The 23,193-nt window shown below is 41.8% G+C and overlaps 2 protein-coding genes across 4 annotated transcripts in view; one reads left to right on the top strand and one right to left on the bottom strand.

The window, feature by feature from the left end:
• The window catches only part of cmss1 (cms1 ribosomal small subunit homolog), a 35,652-nt gene that overhangs the window by 11,553 nt on the left and 906 nt on the right, over nucleotides 1-23,193 (bottom strand). The gene's annotated exons all lie outside the window — the stretch shown is intronic.
• On the top strand, nucleotides 1,279-22,914 carry LOC139621636 (filamin A-interacting protein 1-like). 2 transcript variants are annotated; one of them, XM_071478353.1, is made up of 6 exons: nucleotides 1,279-2,825; nucleotides 3,814-4,053; nucleotides 4,189-4,359; nucleotides 7,145-7,323; nucleotides 16,373-18,914; nucleotides 22,084-22,914. In XM_071478353.1, the coding sequence occupies exons 2-6, from the start codon at nucleotides 3,952-3,954 to the stop codon at nucleotides 22,231-22,233; spliced, it is 3,144 nt and encodes a 1,047-aa protein (XP_071334454.1). In that variant the 5' UTR covers nucleotides 1,279-2,825; nucleotides 3,814-3,951; the 3' UTR covers nucleotides 22,234-22,914. The 2 variants fall into 2 exon arrangements, with proteins under 2 accessions (XP_071334454.1, XP_071334464.1); XM_071478363.1 differs by having other exon boundaries at nucleotides 3,797-4,053.

Below are 23,193 nucleotides of genomic sequence, written 5' to 3'. Positions count from 1 at the left end.
ATTTATAGGCTGTTCAACATCTCCCACTCTCTCTAGCTGGCTTGCTAACAGTATAATTTCCCTGTTATAACGCTCTTAGCAGCCATGCCTGCAGTACTGTGCTCCTGCCAAAACATACATCAGCCATACAGAATGTGAATTACAGAGTGCTGTGCCAACTTGACCCTGGAAACTGGAGGCCGAAGATGACTCCCGGGCACAGACTGAGCCAGCCTCCCATGACAGGTGGATATAAAGTGGATATGAGCTGCCAGCTGGGAATGAATAGCTAGGACAGGGGTCTCAAACATAAATTACCTGGGGGCCATGGGCCAGGTTGTTTGGTCCCACGGGGAGGGAGAAAACATTCAGGGGAAAATAATATATATAGCTCTTTTCTTCTGACAATAAATTTAAACCATTGTATTCAATCCAAAGCTGAGCAATGCTACTTTGCCTCTACTCTCTCCTGTACCATCCATACCAATCTGTATGCTTAGTAGTGTAAGGGTCAGTTTATGGTCTCTCAGAACTACATATATCAAATGTGTTTATAGTTGGTCTGACCGGCCACACTGATAGAGAGGGAGGAGACGCGATTTCATTTGAACACCAGGATAACACCGCATATTTTCAGACAGTCTCTCAACGAAGACACTGGGCTGTTCACATTACAAGTGCCACAAATAGTTAAACCGTGCAACAAATGACAACGGCATGTGTGCATGGGTGTCTGTGTGTTGTATTTGGGGGGACTTTCTGCCACTATCCAATCATCTAATATGTAGTCCAGAGGGAGTAGAAATCCAGTTTTAGATCGTGTTCCTGGAGAAGAGAGGCTTTCTCCTTGCAGCTGAGCTAAACCTTGAAAAACAGACACAGTTTCATATTGTGAGAAATCTTTGTCTTCCTACGTTTCTTGGCATGTCACAACTACAAACTGTTGAACAGCATGAAACCGCTGGCAAGAGTTTAAATCACGTCACTTGCATGCATGTGTGATACTAATGGACTTGACAACATTCTCAAAAACACTCCTCTACAGAAGAACTGCACAACATTTGAAAAAACTGACAGACAGTAGGGTCCAAAATGAGACCCCTTTCCACTTTTGGACCCCACTCCATATTGCAATATGGAAAAAAAAAAAAATACAGGAGCTTTCAACCGATGACTTAAATCAACATCAACCTCATCCTTTCTGCAGCTGGAATAATTCCATTCAACTGACACTGCAAAACTTTTTAATCTTTTCAAACCTTTTGAAGGGGGGGGGGGGGGGGGGGGGGGGGAATGGGGGGAGGGGGCTGCTTTGGTTATTTGATAAACTGATCAAGAATGATTGTAATTGATGGTTCTCTGTGCATGCAAAGCCTGCATGTCTCTCACTAGCAACAAACTCTGTGTATTCAAGAACCCTTAAATGGAGTAGATTATGTTGTATCACTAAATTCTCTTGTAGTCATAGTGAATGAGAAACATGCTAATTTTGCTTTTCAAACAGCGAAAACACTGCAGCATGATATGTTAATATATATGAGTTAATTTGCTTTACTGGACATTGTGCATACTGTGATGTGACTCTTCACCCCGAGACAATCTGAAAGAAGTACAGACAAGCCCACTCACTGTTCTAATAAAAACTGCACATAAAGGTGAGAAACCTCAACTGATTACAGAGCTGGTCTGACAGTGTGAAACAACAGGTGGAACTACCACACTACCATATTTCACTTTACTGTTACAATGCCACCTGTGTGTATGCACAGACCGGATTTTGGATTGGGAGACAAGCACAGTGAGTGAGATTATTTTTCAGAAGTGTTAATAGTTTATTCCGAGGGTAGCCGGTGCCCTTTTTAGTAGACAGGAGGGATGCGGGCATGCTGCCCTGGGTGGTGTTCAGACAAATAAACAGAGGCAGCCAGCCACATGTGTTACGGCCAGCGTGCCTGCCAGTGGACAGTCCTCTGAGGGGCAACCCTGGCAGCCACTGTTAAAGCTGAGCCTGGCTCAGAGCCACAGTTTAAGAGGTATTTTCACATGCCTGCCATTGTGTGGGAGTGGGCTTAGACATCAGTATGCATTTGCATGTGTTTGTCTAGACACCGAGCACACCAAAGAAGAATAGTCTGAGTCATGTCATCTGTGTGCGTGTGTGTTTGAAAGAGAATTTCGAGGTGGTCAGACCCCATCAACATTAGTCAATTGAAGGCCAAGGGCAAGGAAACAGCCGCACGTGTTTTGGCTTGACTGCTCACATTAACAGCACCGTCGAATGGGCAGAGTAAAGAAATATATACACACTCGTGTCCAAGGAAAACAGACCCCAGGCCACGACAGAAAATATGTGCCAGGGATCACCATCTAACAGCTCTACTGCATGTCTTCATCTTGAGCTGTACCAACCTTGGGCTAAACCTATTCTAGCTGATTGATGAAGGTTGTCTTTAGTCCCAATCTTCAATCATTCCCTGTCTTATCGGGGGCTCTCAACAAAGAATACAAAAATAATAGAACAGCTTGAGTTCACAGTGCAGTAGTGTGTCCTGTATGTTGTGGGGACTGAGTTTTAGAATACTGAGTTCTGAGTGCAGTGAGTCTCAACAGTTTAAAAGAGACCTAATGAAAACTCCTTTGCAATTGTGTTAAGAGCTTCCATCATCCTTTCCTGTCGCTGCAAACAAGTGGGTCAAAGGAACACAAGGACAGCCAAGACAGCTTCATGTGTCTTCCTGATTGATAACAAGAGGGTATTAAGAGGAAGGGAGAGAGTTTAAGAACGTCACACTTTTTCTTCCCACACAGAGGCCAAAAGAAAAATACCTCATTGCAGACGCCATCCAGTAAGTAAACCGACACTCTCACAAGGATTCAATATCCAAGCGATGTTACTGGCTACAATCTGAACCAGCTAAAGGGCTTGCTTTCTGTTTGGTCTGTCTTTCTTGCACAATGTTTGTCCTTCATGTACCAGCGTTCTTCTTGTTTACAGAGTCTCAAGGTTGCTCAACGGCCTTGAGGATAGATAGAGAGACAGAGCTTTCCTGTTCAGATACAGAATTTCTAACAGGCAGCAGTAAGAAGGTCAGGGATCTTAACTACAGTCTGAAAGCAACTGCACTAAAAACACAACCTCTAGATGTTTTAAAATTTTCATTTAATTGCTTTTCTCAATTTTCACAAGACAGGAAAACACCAGGGCCTTCAGTAACTTCCAAAGAAACTTGACCAACATCTAGGGAATAAGAGGTGGTTCCTGGCTTCTGTGAGAGTTTGGACTAGAGAAGCAGAGCTGAAGAACAGAGAGATGACATCATCTTTCACTAATACGAACCTGCTTGCTTTCTCTCTCTAAATCTAGGTTGCACACATTAAGTCAGCGAGCGCTGGCTAGCTAACACTGTTTAGCTGATGTGATTTGTTTCACATACCCACATACACACACACACGCCGCCCACACGTATTTAGCCCTTATGTGGTCAGTAATCAACATCCTACTTTTTGGCAACCTTGAGTCCTTTTGTCTGCCAAGCTGACAGCGATCGCTGTAACTGTGCTCAGACTATGAGATGACATAAGCCTCACACAAAGTAATGCCAGACACACACTTATCTGTTTCAGTAACACTAAGTGTTATGACAAGAGGCCGACTGACTTTGGATTAGCCCAGCAGGGTTTATATAATCTGCATCAGTTGGTCGTCTATTAAAGCCGCATAACCATTTACTGTGAGGACACAATACATGACCTTGTTTAACCTTTTTGATTGGAAGTTGTTCAACGTTCAGCTGCTATTTCAACTGTCATGTCTCAGTCTCCTGTTCCTCCTAGGTGGACTGAAAGACATGGACCCCTTTTGGTAAAAGCAGCAACACGGTTTCTTGGAATCAAGGGACTCCAGAGAACCACATTACAGAGCCTCTCTTCCACCCAGTCAACCCCCCAAAGACCACTATTCAGGGGGACAACATGCGAGACAAGAGGGAGAGGTGGCAGGGCAGACACACAAGAGAAGACCTGTCCCGTGATGACCTATTGTTTCTGCTCAGTATCCTGGAGGGAGAACTACAGGCAGGATGATTTGTTCCCACAAACACACTCACTCTGCAACATACACCGCAAAAATTGACACTGTGACTGTAACAGCAGCTACAATTATATATTTAAGGTAAAGTAACTTTTCTTCTGTGATGCTTGTCGTGCTAGGCCAGAGATGAGGTAATCACTGTGTTGAAATCAGAGAAGACAGACTCAGCTCTACTGGAGGCCCACTATGGTTTCAGAGGACCAGAGAGGGTGCTCCGTGCCCTGCAGAGAGACTCCCTCCAGGCCCGGCGGGACCACCTGCAGGATGTGTACGAAAAACCAATTGCTAAGGTACCAACAGCCAATAGTAAGAAACCAGACACCATATGGACAAGATAATCAAATTTAATGAGATGAATGCATTACTGTCTGACAAAGGAGCATCTATTACTCCTGCATCATTGCACAAATTTGTTATTTTGCACTACAGGTGTTAACATGTGCTGGATCTACTCCTTGGCAATGATAATGCATTTGTCAACCAAAGCACTATTTTCTTGTTTTTTACTAATCTACAGACTTCACTGTCAACCGTTTTTGTAATGATTATTTAAGGAGAACAAGTTAGAATGAATGAAGTGATTGTCTAACTAACTAGGGTTGAAACAACTCCTTGAGAAACTCACTTAATAAAAGTAATCGAGGCTAATTCTTTGCATCAAAGCTTTGTTTTATCCAAATGACGGCTCAGTAGTCACCATTAGAGACGAAACGGTTACCAGTTTCAAGCTAAAATAACAGTAAAAATGCCAGATGGTTAGTATTACCGTCTGAATTTTAATTAGCACTAGAACCATGGCCAACTACTGCGGTTAATTTAACTCAGGTTAGGTTCTGTAACATCAACCAGCAACAGTCTCCCAGACACATGTGCAGCAAGCAACGTGAGTTTGTTTTGTGTCAGTCAAAACATGGCGAAAGACAGTGACAGAGCTCCTCCCGAGGTTTTCCAACTTTCTAATATCCTTTTACACCTAAGTGAGCAGGTATAAGCAGGTTTTCTAAATGTGAGTAAACCTGCTAAAAAGGTGATTGTCTCCTTTTTCAGGCAACCTTTCAGTTCGGAGTGATGTCATCACATGCACACAGAGCACACATACAGATGCAGTTAAGACAGATAATATTGTAGCAATTAAAAATGTAGATTTTGTTTTTAAAAGGAAACCAATTTGTTGTTCATTTTAAGAGACCTGTGTTCTTTCTCTTCATTGTATTTTCTATATTCTATTATATTGATTTTATTGTTTTCTTACATCTCATTCCTTGATAAGACAAAAGTAGTTCTTATCCGATTACTTGAATTATCGATGGAATAATCGGTAGAATACTCTATTGCTAAAATAATCGATAGCTGCAGCCCTATAAGCAACAACAACCACCTTGTTCCCCTTTCTGTAAGTCGCTTTGGAAAAAAGCGTCTGCTAAATGACTAAATGTAAATGTAAATGCAATAAAATACCATCTATGCCAATTGTATTGCGGTGAAGGTCCTCAATATCAAAAAGCTTAGCAGAGAAACTCCCAACTATCTGTCTGACTACACACCACTGGGGGGGATAAGTGGAAAAATACACTTTTTGAAATCTTCCAGGCATTTTACAGTGATACTGTAAGATAGTGTTGTGCAGATCAACCCTCAAACAAATACTTCCAATCACAGATTTTTCTGTTCCAGGATCAATTCTCATATTAAAAGATTAATATCAAAACAAAGTAATTTAAATGTGCATTTATAATCAACAGGGATAATACCTGGTTTATTGGAACTACTTCTCCTGCTGCCTGTAATAGTCATATGTGAAATAAAGCTCTATAAATGCATAAGTCACTGAACTGAATGATGACATCGATGAAGGCTGACTGTAAATGTAGTGTTGTGTGGAACCTTCTCAGTTCTCAGAACAGCAACAACGCTGTGAGTGTGAAGTGTGTGGGAGGACTGTGAGGTGCTGTGGCAACACCACAAACATTGTTAGGCATCTCAGATTTAATCACAACACAGAATACAGAATACGATGAGGTTATGCAGTGGCAGTCTGAAGAAGAGGACATGTGATGCCAGGGTGAGACAGACCTCACTCACTGAGTCCTTTGGCGGTGGCCGGCATTATCCAGGTGCAGAGAGAGAGTGTGTAGTTATTGGCGACATTTATCACTGTCACTCTACCGTAGGAAAGAAATTCACATCTTTTCTAGGCTTCAGTTTGTGTTGATGCCCACACAACTGGAGCTGCCCCTATTCTTAAAACCTACGGTAGGCAATTTCATTCAGATTGATAAGACATAAAAATGCCAGCTAATTAAATGAATATGGCCATGAAGTAAGTAATGAAATAAATGCTACAACAAAGAGCTATAAAGATCAGGACTGCCACTCTTGAATTCAGCTTGTAGTGAAATTTGCACTCCTGGTATAACATCACATCAATTCAACAAAATATTTCTCTTGTTATATTTTTTTAAAGCCCAGTTATACTAGTATACACAGTTATACTGTCGAAATGACAAAAGCCAGCATCTGCTAACAGAAATGCCCTTTTTATTCCCAATACCCTGGATATTTTGACACTTATGTACCCATTTCAAATGATTTACTCTACAGGCAACAAACCTTACCTTACTAAATGCAGGCCTATGAGCAGCCAATGGTGTCCACTGACCTAGTCTAATTTGTTGTCACTGACAGCTGAAAGATTATTATAAAAAAAATGTAGGGAGTGACTCATTTATGCTTTAATATGGCATTTATTTATTTCATTATGTATTTCAGTGGCATTATTCAAATTTCAGTTTGAATAACATGGCATTCTTTGTCTGTAACCTGTCGGTTCCTCTCCTCTTAGCGCATTTTGTACATAGTATCACTGTTGTACTGGTGTGTGTGATACCAGCCTGGGTTTTACTTGGTACCAGGTTGGAAAAAGAAATCAGTGGTATCACATATCGCTACTGTAAGAGCTTCACTTCTCACATTTACTAACCATGTAGGCCTGACACTGAGCAACCCGTCCTCTAGTCAAGGTACATTCACACCTTCTTCACAGCCCACTGATTTGTTTCCCCTTTTTCCCCTCAGCTTAACCATGTGGTGGAGGCCCAGAAGCGCTCATCCAAAAGGATGCTGGAACAGCTTGTGGAGGTTTCCCACTTTCACACCAATGCCCTACACAGGCTAGAGGAGCAAGAGAGGGGCCACAGGGCTTTTATTCGCAAGAGCAACTGCCTTACCACTCTACTGGAGCAGGACAGAGAAAGGTTGGTGCACCAAACCCTAGAGGCTCTTATGAATGGCAAAGAAAAGGCAACACTGATATTTTATAGTTCCCACTAAATTGGTAGCCTGCATTGAAGCAGGCAGAAATATCCACCTATGCCTTTCAGAATCCCTCCTGATGTAAAAGAGATGAGGATTTACAGCTAGTGCAGAAGAGGCTAAGGGATTAAAGTATTCCAGTAGTGCAACAAGCCAGATCTGAGCTCTGTGACGTACACTTGTGCAGGCTTAGATTCTTTTAGTCTATGTTCGGCTGTAATGCTCTTCATGGCTGAGTGACAGAGCTGAGGCACTGTTGACTGCTGCATTTCTATGAGACAGTGTATGTGACCTCAAGACTGTTCTTAGATTTACTCCACTCAGACACAGTCCATTACATCCTGGACTTGGTTAGACCTTGCGGCCAGCTTGGCTCTGTTTACTCTCCCTTGTAAACACATAAACATGCACTCACATGCAATTACATGTACGGTCTAAATTGGCACCCTTCAACAATACCACACAGCAAAGGATCAAGCCTTCTTCTAAACTAAGTAAATGGGCTGAGGGTTTGCTGGTGGTTCCCAAATAGAGAGCACATTTAGATGTGGCCTGTGGGTATAGCTAGGTCTAACATGAAGGTGGCCCCTGATTCTCCTATGCAATTTGAGGCCCACAACAGGGCCGTTGTGCTGCAGTCCTCGGTTGTCTCGGCTCATGTACCACCAGAGTCCACTCTGTAATCTAGCTGTATAGAGACTGGACCCATACTGGGCTTGCAGCCTTGGGAGGAGACTAGTTGTCTGCATTTGTGTGCCAAAGTGAAAACGCTTTACTGATCCACCACAGGCACACACACAATTAAAGACCAAAAATAGTCATGCCAGCAGAGTGATTAAGTTTACTAGAATTCTGTCTATTCAAATACAATGTGGAAACCCTAAACATGCACACATAAAGGCTTTGTGGTTCATCTTGGCCTAATGATGATTAATACATGAGTAGACAGCATGTCTGTGGTGCTGTGTGAACCCTGAGTGGCTCATACATTCCTGCCTGCTAAAACACAGAGGATTCTCATCTCCCTGCCTGTCCGCCTTTATGATTTCCATTTCAGAACACGCTTCGACAACATCACACTTGGGTAGATCACAGTACCTGAAGTGAGGGCTAACAGGGCTGAAACTCTTTATTTCAGTAATAAATTACTCAATAGCTGCTTTGATAATTGATTTATTGTTTCAGTCATTTTTCAAGCAAAAACGCCAAACATCGTCTAAAATCCACTTCTAAGTTTTATGGGACTTGCTGCTTTTCATTGTCTTATATGACAGTGAACTGAATATCTAACTCTTGGTCGGCCAAATCAATCAACCTGATGGTGCCACTTTGGAATTTAGGAAACAAACTGCTGCTTGGCCTCTCTGCTGCTCCCCGAGCAGAGCAGACACAGAGAGAGATGTGCCTCTCGCTTGCATGTGAATTACTGATGACTGCCTTGGAAAGCAACTAAGGTTTGTCCAGAAAATTGCTAGATTTGTCGCTAAAAAAAAAAGTCGCTAAAGGGGAATAAAAATTAAAACTACTGTCAACCCACTGTAAACGTCCCCTGATGACGTAATACAAAATTTTCGCCATATCATTTTGAAAGAGCAACAGCCAATAGGAAGTCCAACATTCAGCCAGCCAATGGTGTAACTCATGAACTCACAGACATGGGATGTAGCACTGGCCAGTCCAGCCAATAAAAGGTCTACTCCTCATTGCACAGGCAGAATCAATCCACACAGCAATGCTCCCTTGCCAGTATATATTTATATTTGTTCAGAGGTGCACTTGAAAATACTTCATATTCCCCTTCTTTGCATTCCCAACTGCACTTCCTTGAGCTTTGTGCAAATAGGTTTGAGCTGAGTCAATGCTTGCATTTATCCACAGGGTAAACAACACAAGGCACATGGTGATACGTCTGTCCCTTTCATCTCCCTCGCCATCCTCTCCTTCCTGCATCTTGCTCTGCAGTAGCCTAAATATTTAACCGAAAGAATTTCCACTCCTACTCCAAATCCTCTTCAACTATCTTTCAACCTCCCTCGCTGCTGCTTTTCAAAGCATATGCTCTGAGTCAAGAGAGCCACTTAAAATCAACACCACTCTCTTTTTTATAACCTGAAAAAAAAAAAAAAAAAAAATCCACAAGGTGCCATGTGCAGAGCAGATGACCTGTTCTAGCTGTGAACTATTCTGTAAATTCCAGTCACGGCATATAATCACTTTATGCCATAGCATGATCCCTGTTGCGTGTCAGAGGATGATTACATCTGCACATCACAATGCAGCAATCTGATTGTTCCAACCTCAGCTATCTGAACATGCTCTATGCCTGCATGTGTTTCCTATGGTCTGTCACTGGACTGACAGCTTCTCATCATTAACCCCACACACACACACACACACACACACACACACACACACACACACACACACACACACGTTCAACCTACAAAAGACACCCATGCTCTCATTTGTCCACTTGAGTTCTGAATCACAAACACTTCACAGACTCTATGCTACACCCACAAAACCACTTTTAAACTCCATCATGTTTTCACTCCCCAACTGATGTGGCTTTCTCATGGGTACATCATCAATACGTTCTACAGATGTAGGAAAGGAATACGCATAATCTACTAAGACAAGACTAAGCATCCACAGCCACGCTAACAGCTCTGTGAGGCTGTACTTAGGCACAGCAACACTTTTACGCTACACGGTACAATGTTTATGGTGTTCACCCTTTTAGTTTAGCATATAACCATGCTAATATTTGGTAATTAGCACTGAACACAAGTACACCTGCAGCCAATGGTAATGTCATGAGATATGCAGGTTTTAGAGTTGGGCATCGCTTGAAATGTATCGATTCTGATTACAATTCTGCTTATCGATGCCGGCTCTTATTGAGTCCCTGTTTTGATTCCAAAATGGTTAAAGAGGTCAGATGTTTAGAAAATAAAAATTACATAAGCTTTGTGAATGAAGGACAGACAGACAGACAGACAGACAGACAGACAGATCCAGAAATGTGCATTATTCTTTTTATTGTCCCAGTGAAAAGCACTGCACACATCTTGTATCTTTGTTTGTCCTCTGTTGTCAACACATAAACAGCTTGTCCAGAGTTTTTAATTTTAACAGTCAAACAAGCAAATGTAGAAATTATACTCTTGAATTGTGGCATCAAAAGAAGAAAATAATACTAAAATAAACAACTGTGGCCAGAATCAGAGTTTAATTGTAATCAGAGCTAAATCCACTCCAGAAAGAGAAACATGAAAGTGAATGTCAAACTGCTGTTATTGAACCAGGTGCTCAGCAGCTGAGCTTTACGTTACTGTAGGACAGCAGCAGCAGCAGCAGCAGCATCAAACACTGCACAGTCTTTAAGATCATTCGCTGTGCTGCTTTAAATGCTTGCTGATTTGATTATGCTACCTGACGTGGAGCTACTTAGCTTCCCCACATTTACAGTAGTGCATCTTTCACACATTTGTGATGTTAGCTGTGCATGCAAGCTCATGAATTAACTCACGAGTTAATTGTATAGTGTACATTTTTAACTGTTGAAGCTGTCAAGGGTGCACTGGCTCTGCTCTAATTTTTTTTCCCTGGCTACTCCGTTCTTTTGGAACCAGTTCTAATTTGGAACCGGGTTTCGATCCCCAACTCTAGCCCGTATTTGGTTTCAAACCACAGTATTGAACAAATTTAAATTCTGACCTGATGATGGTGCTAAATGATCAAGTCCAGTCAAGGGAAAGTCATTAAAACTCACCCTGAAGGGAGGACATGAATATCTGGACCCAATTTCATGGCAATCCATCCAATACTTGTCGAGGCATTTCACTCAAAACCACTAATGCCAACCTCATGGGGGGGCTAGAGGAAAAGTCAGGGGATCACAAACATCAATGGAGTCCATCCTCTGCAGACCATGAATGTCTGTACATAATTTCATGGAAACTCATCTGATATTGGTTGAGAGATCTCAGCAAAATGTCAACCTGCTGGTGGTGCTAGAGGCCAGAGCAAAAGTCAGCAGGTCATCAAAGTCAGTAGGATTTATCTTTTGGGGACCATGAATGCCTGCACAAAAGTTAATACCAATCCATAAAGTTATTGTTGAGATACTTCAGTCTGTATTAAAGTGGTAGACCGACTGACCAGACAGATGGACAGACTAACATTGCCATCCCAAGAGCCATCCTAGCAAGCAGTCAATTAAAAAAAAAACAAAAAAAAACTCTGGCTTAGTTAAACATAGTGGAGAAAACATTTTATAGACTTTGCTCAAAGAAAAAGGACAAAGTAAACTTGGCTGTGCAATAGCGGAAACCCACAGCTGTTCAGTCCATCCCTCACTCTCAAACATATCCACCATCTGCTCGCTCAGCCAATAATGTGTCAGAGGAAGATCTCCATAAATTACCATAGGAGCCTGGCAGTGCATCACTTCAGAGCAGAACTGCAGTGCTGATTGCAAGCTGTTGGGCCCATTTATTAGCTATACTGAGCATATGAGGTCAGTTTAGTCATTCCCTCAATTTTATTAAACGAACTGATAAATAAGGAGAAAGCCAGCACAGACTGCCGAAGCAGCTGCTTTTCTCTTTGTATCGTCACTATGCCTTTTTTATGATCCCTTACAGCAGTGTTTAGTAAAACTAGAGGATTTGTCAAAGGCAGCAGCTAAAAAAACTCAATATCTTTAAATTATACCCCTGGTTGAAAATAGGAGCTATGACAACAGAAGAGAGATTGCTCCTCTCATATAAGGGCAATATTACATATCGGCAATGTTTGAGGGTTTTCTTGGAAATGCCCTTGAGGGATTGGATCACGCTTGTAATTGAGGACAAGCGGTGCAGATGCCAGCCCCTCCTCTAAGGGACCTCATGAACTCTGGTTTGGGAGTTGGTCCCACGGATAGGAATTGCAAGGAATGAGGAGGATTTTTCTCCCACATCCCACAACAAGAGAAATGTCTCATCTTACTGAGACTTTTCCCTAAAAAAAAAAAAAAGAGTCTTCAGGGTGAAGGCAGAATAAGCAAGCGGGTCGATTTATCAACTACACCCTCCACTGTAGGAAACTACTGGGACCTGTAGCTGATAATCAGTTTGCGAGTGGTTTGGGAAAAGAGTGGCAAGACCAATTTCTTAATATTTAAGGTGTTGCATGAGTAACATGGTCTCTCTCTATATAAAGCAGTTAGCGTTTCAATCACTTTTTTTCAATGACCAGTATCACAGACTGTCTTGGATGCATTCCCATTATGGGACAGCTTCAGTTTTGACTACAAGCTGTGTTCAGCAATGCAGTGGAACTGAGGTGCTAACTTTCTGCATTTTGATGTTCCACTTCCATTTAAATCCATCCAAAAATACAAGTATAATAAACTGGGCTCCTAGTATAAGGCAATAAACAACACCTCAGCAACATCTTGCTATGTGCCTGAGGTAGCCATTTTCATCTAATGTTTTAATTAAATCACTGTTTGTGTGTTTGTGTTGTGTTATTTACCCCTACAGACTACTGAGTCACCAGATGAGGTTCAACTTCTTTACCTAGAGGAGGAACAGTAACATAACTCCAGATGGTTGTCCGCTGCAGTGGAGACACTCTTTTGCCATTTTATTGGGAACACCTGGCTAAAACTTATACAGCCTCATACAACAGCCCTGCATGAATCCTACATTCATAAAAAGGTTACACTTTATATTATTGGGGGTATAATGTAATAAAATTCAACAGCACCACAAATTACAGCTCTGTTGAATCAGAATATCTATTAAAAACAGTTTAAACACAACATGATGACAGCCTTACCATAATTAAGAAGTGTATTCAACATCAAGAAATCACCATCACAAACCCAAAAAAAAAAGTTGAGATGAAATGTTATCAAAGGCAGTAATCTCTGACTTTGAAACAGGCAGCCAGCGCTGTGCTGAATCAGTTAATGGATTAAAGAGAATGCCAAAAAGGCCCGACATCATTAACTTCCATAGCTGCCGCAGACAGTAACTTCATATATTGAGGCTTGTGAACATAAATGTCTAAAAAGTGAAGTGTGAGTGTGTCTTGTAAGCTGTTCTGCAAATTCTTGTGCGATGACAACAAGACACAGGGGAAATAGTTCTCCTTTTAATTGGGGACTAGATGGATTTGTTTGACAGAAAGAAATACCACCAGCCGCATATTTCACAGTGAAAGCTGGAACTAGGAGGCATAGTGCTAGTAAGTTCTCCCCGAGGGAACCTGCGCCACACGCAGACCTGTGTTTGTTTTGTCCTGCAGCACTGTTAGTACTATCATCTAGCAAGCTAAAATATCATTTATTTTTCCATTATGACTTTTGTCATTCTTGTTGTGACAGACAAAACTATCAGTGAGAATAATGGGAGTATTATCCGTCATCCCTCCTTGCTCCACTGAACACAGATTTATTTGAGTAATGCCGCAAAGGAACACAGGGATACAAAAGAAATAGATGATGCCACAAGAAAGGTAAAACTTTCACTTGCAAAAGAAAAAAAAATCCAGAATGTAAAGCAAAAAGGTAGGCTGAAGAATTAATTGACAGAAAGAGAACAAGATAGAGAAGGGGTGTTGGAGAGAGAGAGAGAGAGAGAGAGAGAGAGAGAGAGAGAGAGTGAGAGTGAGAGTGAGAGTGAGAGTGAGAGTGAGAGTGAGAGTGAGAGAGAGAGAGAGAGAGAGAGAGAGAGAGAGAGAGAGACATATGGATGTAATTGAGGGCTGATGAACTGATGATGTCATCTCCCAGTCAGGTTATCAGGCCCCAGGCAAAGCAGCTACAACTCACAAAACATGTCTCTTCTTAAAACATATGAGAACATCACACACTCGTACTCACACACGACAACTGTACATGTGCAGGGCATGCTAAGTTAGGCTTGGTACTTAGGAAGCATAGTTAACATATTTGCTCATGCTAATCCTACAAAACTGAGTGTTAACCTTTCAAGTTTGAATTTTGATTGAAGCTTTAGTTTTCTTTGCATGCACACACACACACACACACACACACACACACAAACTCTCTGTCCTTCCCATTAGCCTCTTTGGCATGGCTACACAATGACCTCATCTGGAATGGGCTGAACTCCAGCAAAAACACACACACACACACACACACACACACACACACACACACACACACTCTCACACACACTCTCTCACACACACACACACACACACTCACACAAGTAGAGCCTGTACAGTCCCATATAAGGGCTTGCTGATGATGTAATGGGCGCCACTGACTGTGAGTGAGACTTCGTGTGCAGAGCACTTCTCATAATGTTTGGTTTTCCGGATGGAATGTCCACATCACTGGGATCTCCGGGAAAGGGAGAGGTGAAAGAGTAGAGACAATTTATTCTCTGAGGATTTTAAAGGACAGGAGGCGAACAGCAGAGTACAGGTAGGAACATCGGAAAGAAACAAATGTGCATTTAGAAACATCTGTCAGTCAGAAAACTTGCTTTGTAACTGCAAGAAGAGCTGTTACGGATAAAGTAATAATTGGGCAATTCTGCATAGATTAAAGAGATCACCTTGTAATGCCAAGTTGCTATTGGATAACCAAAAGCAGACTTCAAAAAAAGGTATCTATGTCATATATTTAAAGACATTAATATATGTCTGTCACTGAAACTTTTATACTGAAAATCTACCACCTTTAATTCCTAACCCTTTGCAATTCTTGCTTTTTAAAAGAAACATTATGACAAGACAATACTTACAAATAAGAGATAAACAAATCTTGAGGTTAAGTAGTGCAGGCAATTGATCTATGCTTTAGAACAATATACTATCATTTTACCAGACCTGTCATCCATTCCATACAGAACAACAAATCTTTGCTACTTTAACCCAGCCAGGCTGAGTGATGACATGTATTTTAATAGAAAATAGTAGAGGTGCTCTTAATGTTAAATTTCAAGATCCAGTTCACTTTAAAACCTTAAATACAATGTACAGGTTTGCATTTTACACTTAACACTGGCTGCCCTGCAGATCTTATCCACAAATTACAAGCAGCTCTCCAAATACCACTTATCAAATGTAAAAAAATAAAAATAAAAATAACACATGCAGGAGTGTTTAAACATGCAAGACAAACATCATGTGTGGACTTTGAACATAAATGCAATTAGACCTAAATGTCAGCACTCTGAACACATCCAGTACGCATCATTGGATCACACATAACAAAAATCATATGAGGAGCTGGATTCTAAATAATGAAATTGCACGGGTGAGAAATCACTTTCAAGTGTCCTTCTTTTGCAGTAACACATGACAAAAATGTGTGCAGTGTATTAAATGCATTGGTACAGTGCTGGTATGCATCTGTGGGTACGTGAGGAGTGACAGCATTTGGTAAATGTTGCCTGTCTGTAATTACTTATGGAACGGGGGGGGGGGGGGGGGTGCTTGCCTCTCATAGCTGGAAATGTAGCGTTCGAGACGCGCAGAGGGAGGGTGATTGGGTACAATGTTGAGGGTACTCAAGAGGAGAGGAACTTCTTAATTAACAAACACTCCCTGCCAAGGGACCATCTGCCACGTTAGTCATAACATCCTACAGAACCCTGCCTAGAAAGAGGGGCAGAACAACAAGGGAATACATGGACAAATCTGCATGTTTTAGGGTTTACAGGTAGGCGCAAACACAGATGAGGCATGTACACACAAACACACACATGTAGAAAAGAGAAAGGAGAGTGTTCCTGGCTTTTCTAAGTTCGAGTAGAGAGGACATTATGATTTAAATTCTTCTGAAAGTGAAAAAAAATGTTACTGGAAATACACAACTTAAGAAGCTATTTGTGTTTAAAAGCCGCAACCAAGAGCTTAAACATAAACACTACAAAGGGTCCTTGGAGGCTGAAATAAGAGTAAATTACACAACCAGGCCACCAGATTATGTTTGACATCACCATAATTTGTTTTTCTTCACAGACTCAAGCTCCTGATTATAAAGGAGAGAGAATACCAGGAAATAAAGGAGAAGATAAATGAAAGAGAAGTATCAGCTCTGAAAGAGGAGCTGACCAAGCTGAAGGCTTTCGCACTGCTGGTTGTAAAGGAGCAACAGAGTTTGACTGAGCTGCTGGAGGAACAGAGGCGTCGTGTCAGAGAACTGACCATCATCACTGACCACATCAAGCAGGACGTCGGTGCTGCTTCCCTCAGTGCAAAGGAGGAGGAGCTCAAATCCCTGCGTCTGGAGGTGGAGCACCACAAACAAGTTTCCATCTTCAACCAAAGCCAGTACACCATGACAGCCCCGAGTCTGCTGTCAGAGGTGGAGGTACTGAGGAGAAGGGTGGTGGAAATGGAGGGGAAGGACGAGGAGCTGATACGCATTGGGGACCAGTGTCGAGACCTGGATCGCAGACTAGCGAGGGAGTCCAGCCAGTGCCGTAGCCTGAAGCTGGAGGTGGATAACCTCAGTAGCAGAATCAGTGAATTGGACAGAATAGAAGAGGCTTTAGTTCACAGCAAACAGGACTGTAGTACTCTGAAGTGCAGCTTGGAGAGAGAGAGAGAGGTGAGCAAGATGCTGTCGAGTGAGCTCGACACTATGAAAGTCAGGGTGAGGGAGCTAGAGGCTGCTGAAGGCCAAATGGAAAAGAGTGAAGCGACAATTAAACAGGACCTGGCCAAGCTCAGGTCACTGACTGTAGCTTTGGTGGAGGACAGAAAGACCATGGCTGAGAGGCTGCGGCAGGCTGAGGAAAAACTCAACAGGAAGGAGGGCAAAAGAAACGAGCAAAGCAATTTGGCAACAATGACAGAAAGACTGAGAGAAGACAGGCAGCAGGCACTGAGGTCTCAAGCAGATTTAGAGGAAAGGCTTGAGAGCATAGCAAAGGAAAAAGATGAGCTCCAACACCGACTAAAAACAGAGGAGGGGAAGAACGGAGAGCTACAGAATAAAATAAGCATCATGAAGAAAAGGTTACAGGTCTTGGAAAATAGGAAAGAAAAGGAGGAGAAGTACACACACTCTGTTCAAAACAACACTAACCATCACTGCCAAACAGAGGACAACAAAGTCAGAGAGCTGACCCAGGAGCTAGACAGGCTGCGAAAGAGGCTCCGGGACAAGGAGGCGTTGGAGGGAGAACTGTTGAAGGTGGAAGAGGACTTTGAGTCCCTGGAGAAGAGGTTCAAGGAAGAACAGAGGAGGTCCCGGGCTCTAACAGAGGAACTAGAAGTGGCGAAGAGGGAGCTTTCCCGGTACGAGCAGGCCGAGAAGCAGGAGGTCAACCAGGAACACCTTCTCCTTTGCCGTCTTCAGAAGGAGCAGGTTAAGTCCAGACTGCTAGCCAGAGAAGTAGATACCCTGAAGGAGAAACTCCAGAAGCTGATGGGGACCGAGGAGTCCATCTGTAGGGTGCAGACGGATCACTCCTCACTGCAGAGGAAAGTGACCCAACAAGAAGCCAGGAACAGAGAGCTAGCCAAAGAGATGAAGGAACTGAGTAGTGAGCTGGACAGGTATAGACGAATTAAGAATCTGACACCTGCTGTTAACACACAACACTTTTCAGACCTTCATCAGACCACCAAAGAGGTGCAAACTGAGCCAGCAGACAGCCTGCCCCCTGACTACAGTGAGCACAGCGAGAAGCTAGATGATGAAAATGACGACAAGGACCCAAACCACAATGGACAAGTCATAAACAGAAGAAGCTCTCTTGTAAACAACCTTAACAGCTTGAACAGCGCAAATAACAACGTAAGCCAATACAGCAGCCACTCAGGGAATGGCATAGATATGCACCAAACAGCTAATGGAGAGGTGATGATGTTAACACACACACCAGGGCAGCCCTTGCACATCAAGGTAACGCCACATCATGTACTCAACACAGCCACACTCGAGATTAGCAGCCCCACTGGAGACACAGCAACATCCTACACCAGCAAAGCTGTCATCCCAACAAGCGCAGCCTCACCCAAGCAGAGAATCACCATCATCCAGAACTCAGGTCTGCCTGCAAATGCCAAGACCCCCCCTTCAAGCCCTGATCGCACCATTTCCCCGCTTCAGGGCACAACCATCACTCGGATGTTAAGTCCAAATTCATCACGCTCCGTAACACCCGACCACAGCAACTCCCCGATTCAGATCGTAACAGTCAGGACCTGCTCTCCAGAGCCGATAGAGGCTGCAAACCAGGCCACCTTCTGCAAGACTCCAGAGTGGCAGAACAGCTGGCAACATCAGAAGTCCAGCAGTACGGACACAAGTCCCAGTGTCATCACCACAGAGGATAACAAGATCCATATCCACCTGGGGAGCCCATATATCCAGTCTCTGAATGGTCTGACCCACAGCCTCCCCCAGCCCGTTGGACCATACTATCTCCGACATGAGCAAAGGACTCAAGTACTCGCCAACGGCTGTCACGTCAAAGGTGCTGGCAAGATTACAAGTAGCATCACTATATCCCCCGCTACCTCTCCAGCATCACACCCCTCAAATATTACAGTAAGTGGCCTTTGTGATTAGGTGAAAAAATACTTCTGAACATTCAGCATTATGCTTTCAGTCACATTCCTGGACTAGACAACTATAACAACACACTTCCTCTAATGATAACCCTGAGTTTGTTGTATTTGGTAACAGTAACCATATAAATGCTTTGTGGTGTTTGTCCTACAAGAGCATTTGTAAAATCTAATTAATGTGTACCTGGACTTACTGACTTTAACAATTCTGTTTGTTGTTTGTATGGCATGTGTGTCTAGTACCTGTATGAGAGCTAAGAGAGATATCACTGCAACCAAATGTGTGATGGTCTATTCATAATTTTCTGTTTCATTCATGTTTATTTTCTCTATTCATTAAAAGTGTTTGTGTTGTATTTACTTATTCACATTGTATTTACTTATTCACATTCACATATCTTTGAGAGGGATATACACATCAACAGAGCTACAGGTTGCTAGACAAATAAATACAAAACAGTTTGAGTCAAGAAAGATTATTGGTTACTTTCAGTCTTTCGTTAGCCACTTATCCTGCCACAGCATTCAGCACCTGTCATCTCCTGCCAGCCAAAGATAAATGATACAGTTTGTAGCAGCATCATTTTACAGGAGGGAAAGTCACAAATGGTTGTGGTGATTTGCTGACTTTATGAACATTTCCTGTCCTCTTTATCAGATTTTCCTGTTTGTAAAATACATGTGAAACAACAAACTTAAACTATTTGATGGCTTGTTGGAAAAACGTCTGTTTAACCTTCACTTGTTCAAACTGCTCTGTACGGCATGCAGGGGGGGAACACAAATCCACAATAATAAAGGGTAAGAAGGACACAGTCGCCAAATATAATAGAAAATACATAGATGTACGAGTGTGCATCACTGAATGTGAGCACACTACTGAGGAGCACTAGGCAATTTATTTTGGAGAAATGTAAAGTCTCAATGTCTCCAACTTCTAAAGTAAAAAAAACAGGAATAAACAAAAGGAAGAAATGTATTGTCTGTATTTAGGTCAGCCCATTTGTTTAAATAAACTGAGGACTAGTATCAGAGCTTTCATAGTCTTAAGTCAAAACAACAAGCATCATATCAACTTTTTAAAGGTCAACAACACAAGATATATGGTTACATAGTGTGACAGAAATAAATGCTCCAACACATTTGGCAGGTAAATAGCTTTAAAAAAAAAAAAAAAAATTCTCACAGCCAAAGTAGTGACGAATGCCATCTAAATAAGGAACTAGCAGACAGTATTTGGAGATAGCTGTGGTAGGAGAGGCTGGCAGAGACAAGACATAGCAGGTATATGATGACAAATGTGGAGACACACTAACCACCCTGACATCACCAGTTGGCAAGGTTGAAACCAGAGGAAGCATTTGAGCCACAAGACACATCACCATGAACGTCATACTGCTTCTCCCAAATATCTGCTTCATTTTTAAAACTTCAAAGCCAATCCCATGCTCTAACTAATAGACTTCAGCTCTCCTTTTCTGTCTTGTCAGTTTTAAGTTAGCCTCACAGCCTTTTCTGTCAAGCATCTCTGTGAAACAAATGCAAGTAAGGGTGGAGTGTCAGTCAGGGTAAAGAGGCCAACCTAGAAAAAGATACTGCTGCGCAAATCTCTCGATATAAGAAGGACATGGGTTTATATAAATAATCTCATAAAGGCTTGGATCTAACATGTTGCAGTAAAAACATTCTTTTTACATAGCAAAACATGTGCAGCATACCCACTTAGCTATGGCTGTATGTTGCTTTTTATTACAGTTTTACAATGTGGCCAATCTCACAACAAATAAGAAACAAATAAGAACATGCTTACATTAATTGGTCATCAGTGGGCATCCACATTAGCACAGGATATCAACACTTATCTCTGGATTTGATTTCGATTCACAAAGTCAAGAACGGTGATGATTCACTTACATTAGATAAACACCAATGTTGCACCAAGTGCTTCTTAGGATTCATCCTGGGAACTTACATTTCTTCTGCTTTCAAAAAGCAAGCAAAACTGTTGTTTCCATGATAATAAAATTGCAAATTATAGCACATTTAATAAAAATAAAACTGTTGACCAAGGATTTATGTTCCTAGACAAATGCAAAATGACTAAATCATGACACATGAATATTTCTTTTGGCCTATATTTGCAAAACAGTTGAGCAAGAATAATTTTTTTTTTTTTTTTTTTTTTTAAAATTGCAACACATTTTGAAAAACAAATGTTATTCCAGGAAGCTATGTGTGGACTGTCAGTAGCAGATGTTTCAACTAAATACAGCACATCCACTTTAATTATCATAGACAGGGCAGAAAGTGAGAGTCTCCTCACAATTCATCTGCACCGTTTGTGTTGACGAGACATCAGCCTGATCACTGCAGACAGCTGCTAGCTAGTGTTAGCTCCCCCACAGGGACACACGGTTCACTTGACTTCCACGGCCTCACATGTCATAGCCAGAGATAATATCCCATCGACAAACACAGAAAGAGCTCAGACTGTTTCAGTCTATCCCTCTTGTGAATCTTGTGGATGAGAGTCAAAACAGGCCCATGCACAGCAGTGGATGCATATAGACTGTAGCTATTCCTGTCACAGTTTATATGAAAGTGTCATTTGTTTTACTTTTTACTTAAAACAACCTTTTTGTGCAGGTTGTGATTACTTGATTTCCACAAAGTAGACGAACAACACAGCATGCTGCCAGAACTGAGCCAGTTTCAAGTAATGAGAAGGCGCAAATGCAAAGATTGATCTTGGGATTGTAAGATGTGATACTGGATCATTCACGTAAAAACTGTGATTATTTGGGCAGTTAAATTTTTTTCCAGACCTTATTCCCAATTTATTGGTCCCATAATGCTGGAAAGCCCATGCTGAGTAATGCAGAGAGCAACCATCACCAGTCAGCCTTACTACCAAGATGTACCATGAAATCTGCAATGAAGATCCACATGATCATGGCTCATAACACTATGTCATGGCTATAACAGGCTCTACAAGGCCGATGGAAACAAACCATGTGTTTTTCTTTGCAACACTACTACAGCTTAACACAAACGACAAATGCTTCAACAAATGGAAAAAAAAAAAATCTCCAGGAGTGAACATCTGTTGAACGCTGCCTAACAGATAGTTATGCCTCATTTCTCTACAGATTCCTGTGGGGTCGCTGCAGAAACATGGTCCAACAAGGATTCCCAAGACCAAAGGATACTGCACAAACAGAAGAAGCAGCATAACTCTCAATACAGGACAGGAAAACAGAAAACCTCCCACAGTGCTTACAGGGAAAACACTGACCTGAGAATGCCCAACATTCCTGCAACCACATTGTGTTTAGCACTGCAGCTAGATGTTACAAAATAAAAGATTTCATAATGAAAAAATGCAGAGTATACGCAAGAATTGTGATTCTTTTTTAATGCAGATAATTTATAGGCAGTATCAGGAGGATACAGCAACAAGAACATGAACAAGCACTAACAAATGATCAGTTGAATAAAATATACATGTCCTATGCATTGTTGATGTAACAAAACAAAGGACTCAGTGCAAAGTGTTTCCACACCATTAAATTGACATGTTTTACCAAGAGCTGTTTTGCTTGATGAACAGATGGTAGACCTTTTATTTTTAACAAGTAATGTTGGTTCCTCCATCTTTTACAAAACAAACAGTAACTTATTTTAATAACATCAGAACTGAGATTTTGTCAGGCATGGTAAACCGTTACACATTGGAATTTGGGGCAATAAGGGTAAAATTACAAAAGACAACTAAATATATTGATCATATTGACCAGACTGTGCACATTTGCATCTCCTTTGTCTACATACAGTAGCCACATACAGACTCAGTTGCAAGTTTATTATGTACACCTGAAACTAAAACTAATGCAGTCTAATATAACTGCAATAAACCCCATCCTCATGACAGTTATAATGTCCGGTTTTTATACAAGTTGAATCAGCGGTGTTGATTCAACCGTATGATAATTTCAGAGGATGCAGGCTGTGGAGCTGTTGAACTGTATTGCATTATACAGGGGGGTGTATTTGTTATTTATAGGCTGCTCTCACTGATATGAGATGGTCAAAATAATAGAAATCTCAGTCCTGTCCAAGTATAATGCAATATAATTGAACTGCAGCACAAACTCTGCAGCCTTCAATTTGAGCAAGTGGACTTCATGAACTGCAAACTGAGTGTATGAGCTAAATGTGTCTGTGTGTGTGTGTGTGTGTGTGTGTGTGTGTGTGTGTGT

Source organism: Trachinotus anak, unplaced genomic scaffold (assembly GCF_046630095.1).
Source record: "Trachinotus anak isolate AG129_WGS33_773 ecotype Australia unplaced genomic scaffold, CSIRO_AGI_Tana_v1 ptg000001l, whole genome shotgun sequence".
Lineage (NCBI taxonomy): Eukaryota > Metazoa > Chordata > Actinopteri > Carangiformes > Carangidae > Trachinotus > Trachinotus anak.
This window is presented reverse-complemented; position numbering and strand designations above follow the sequence as displayed.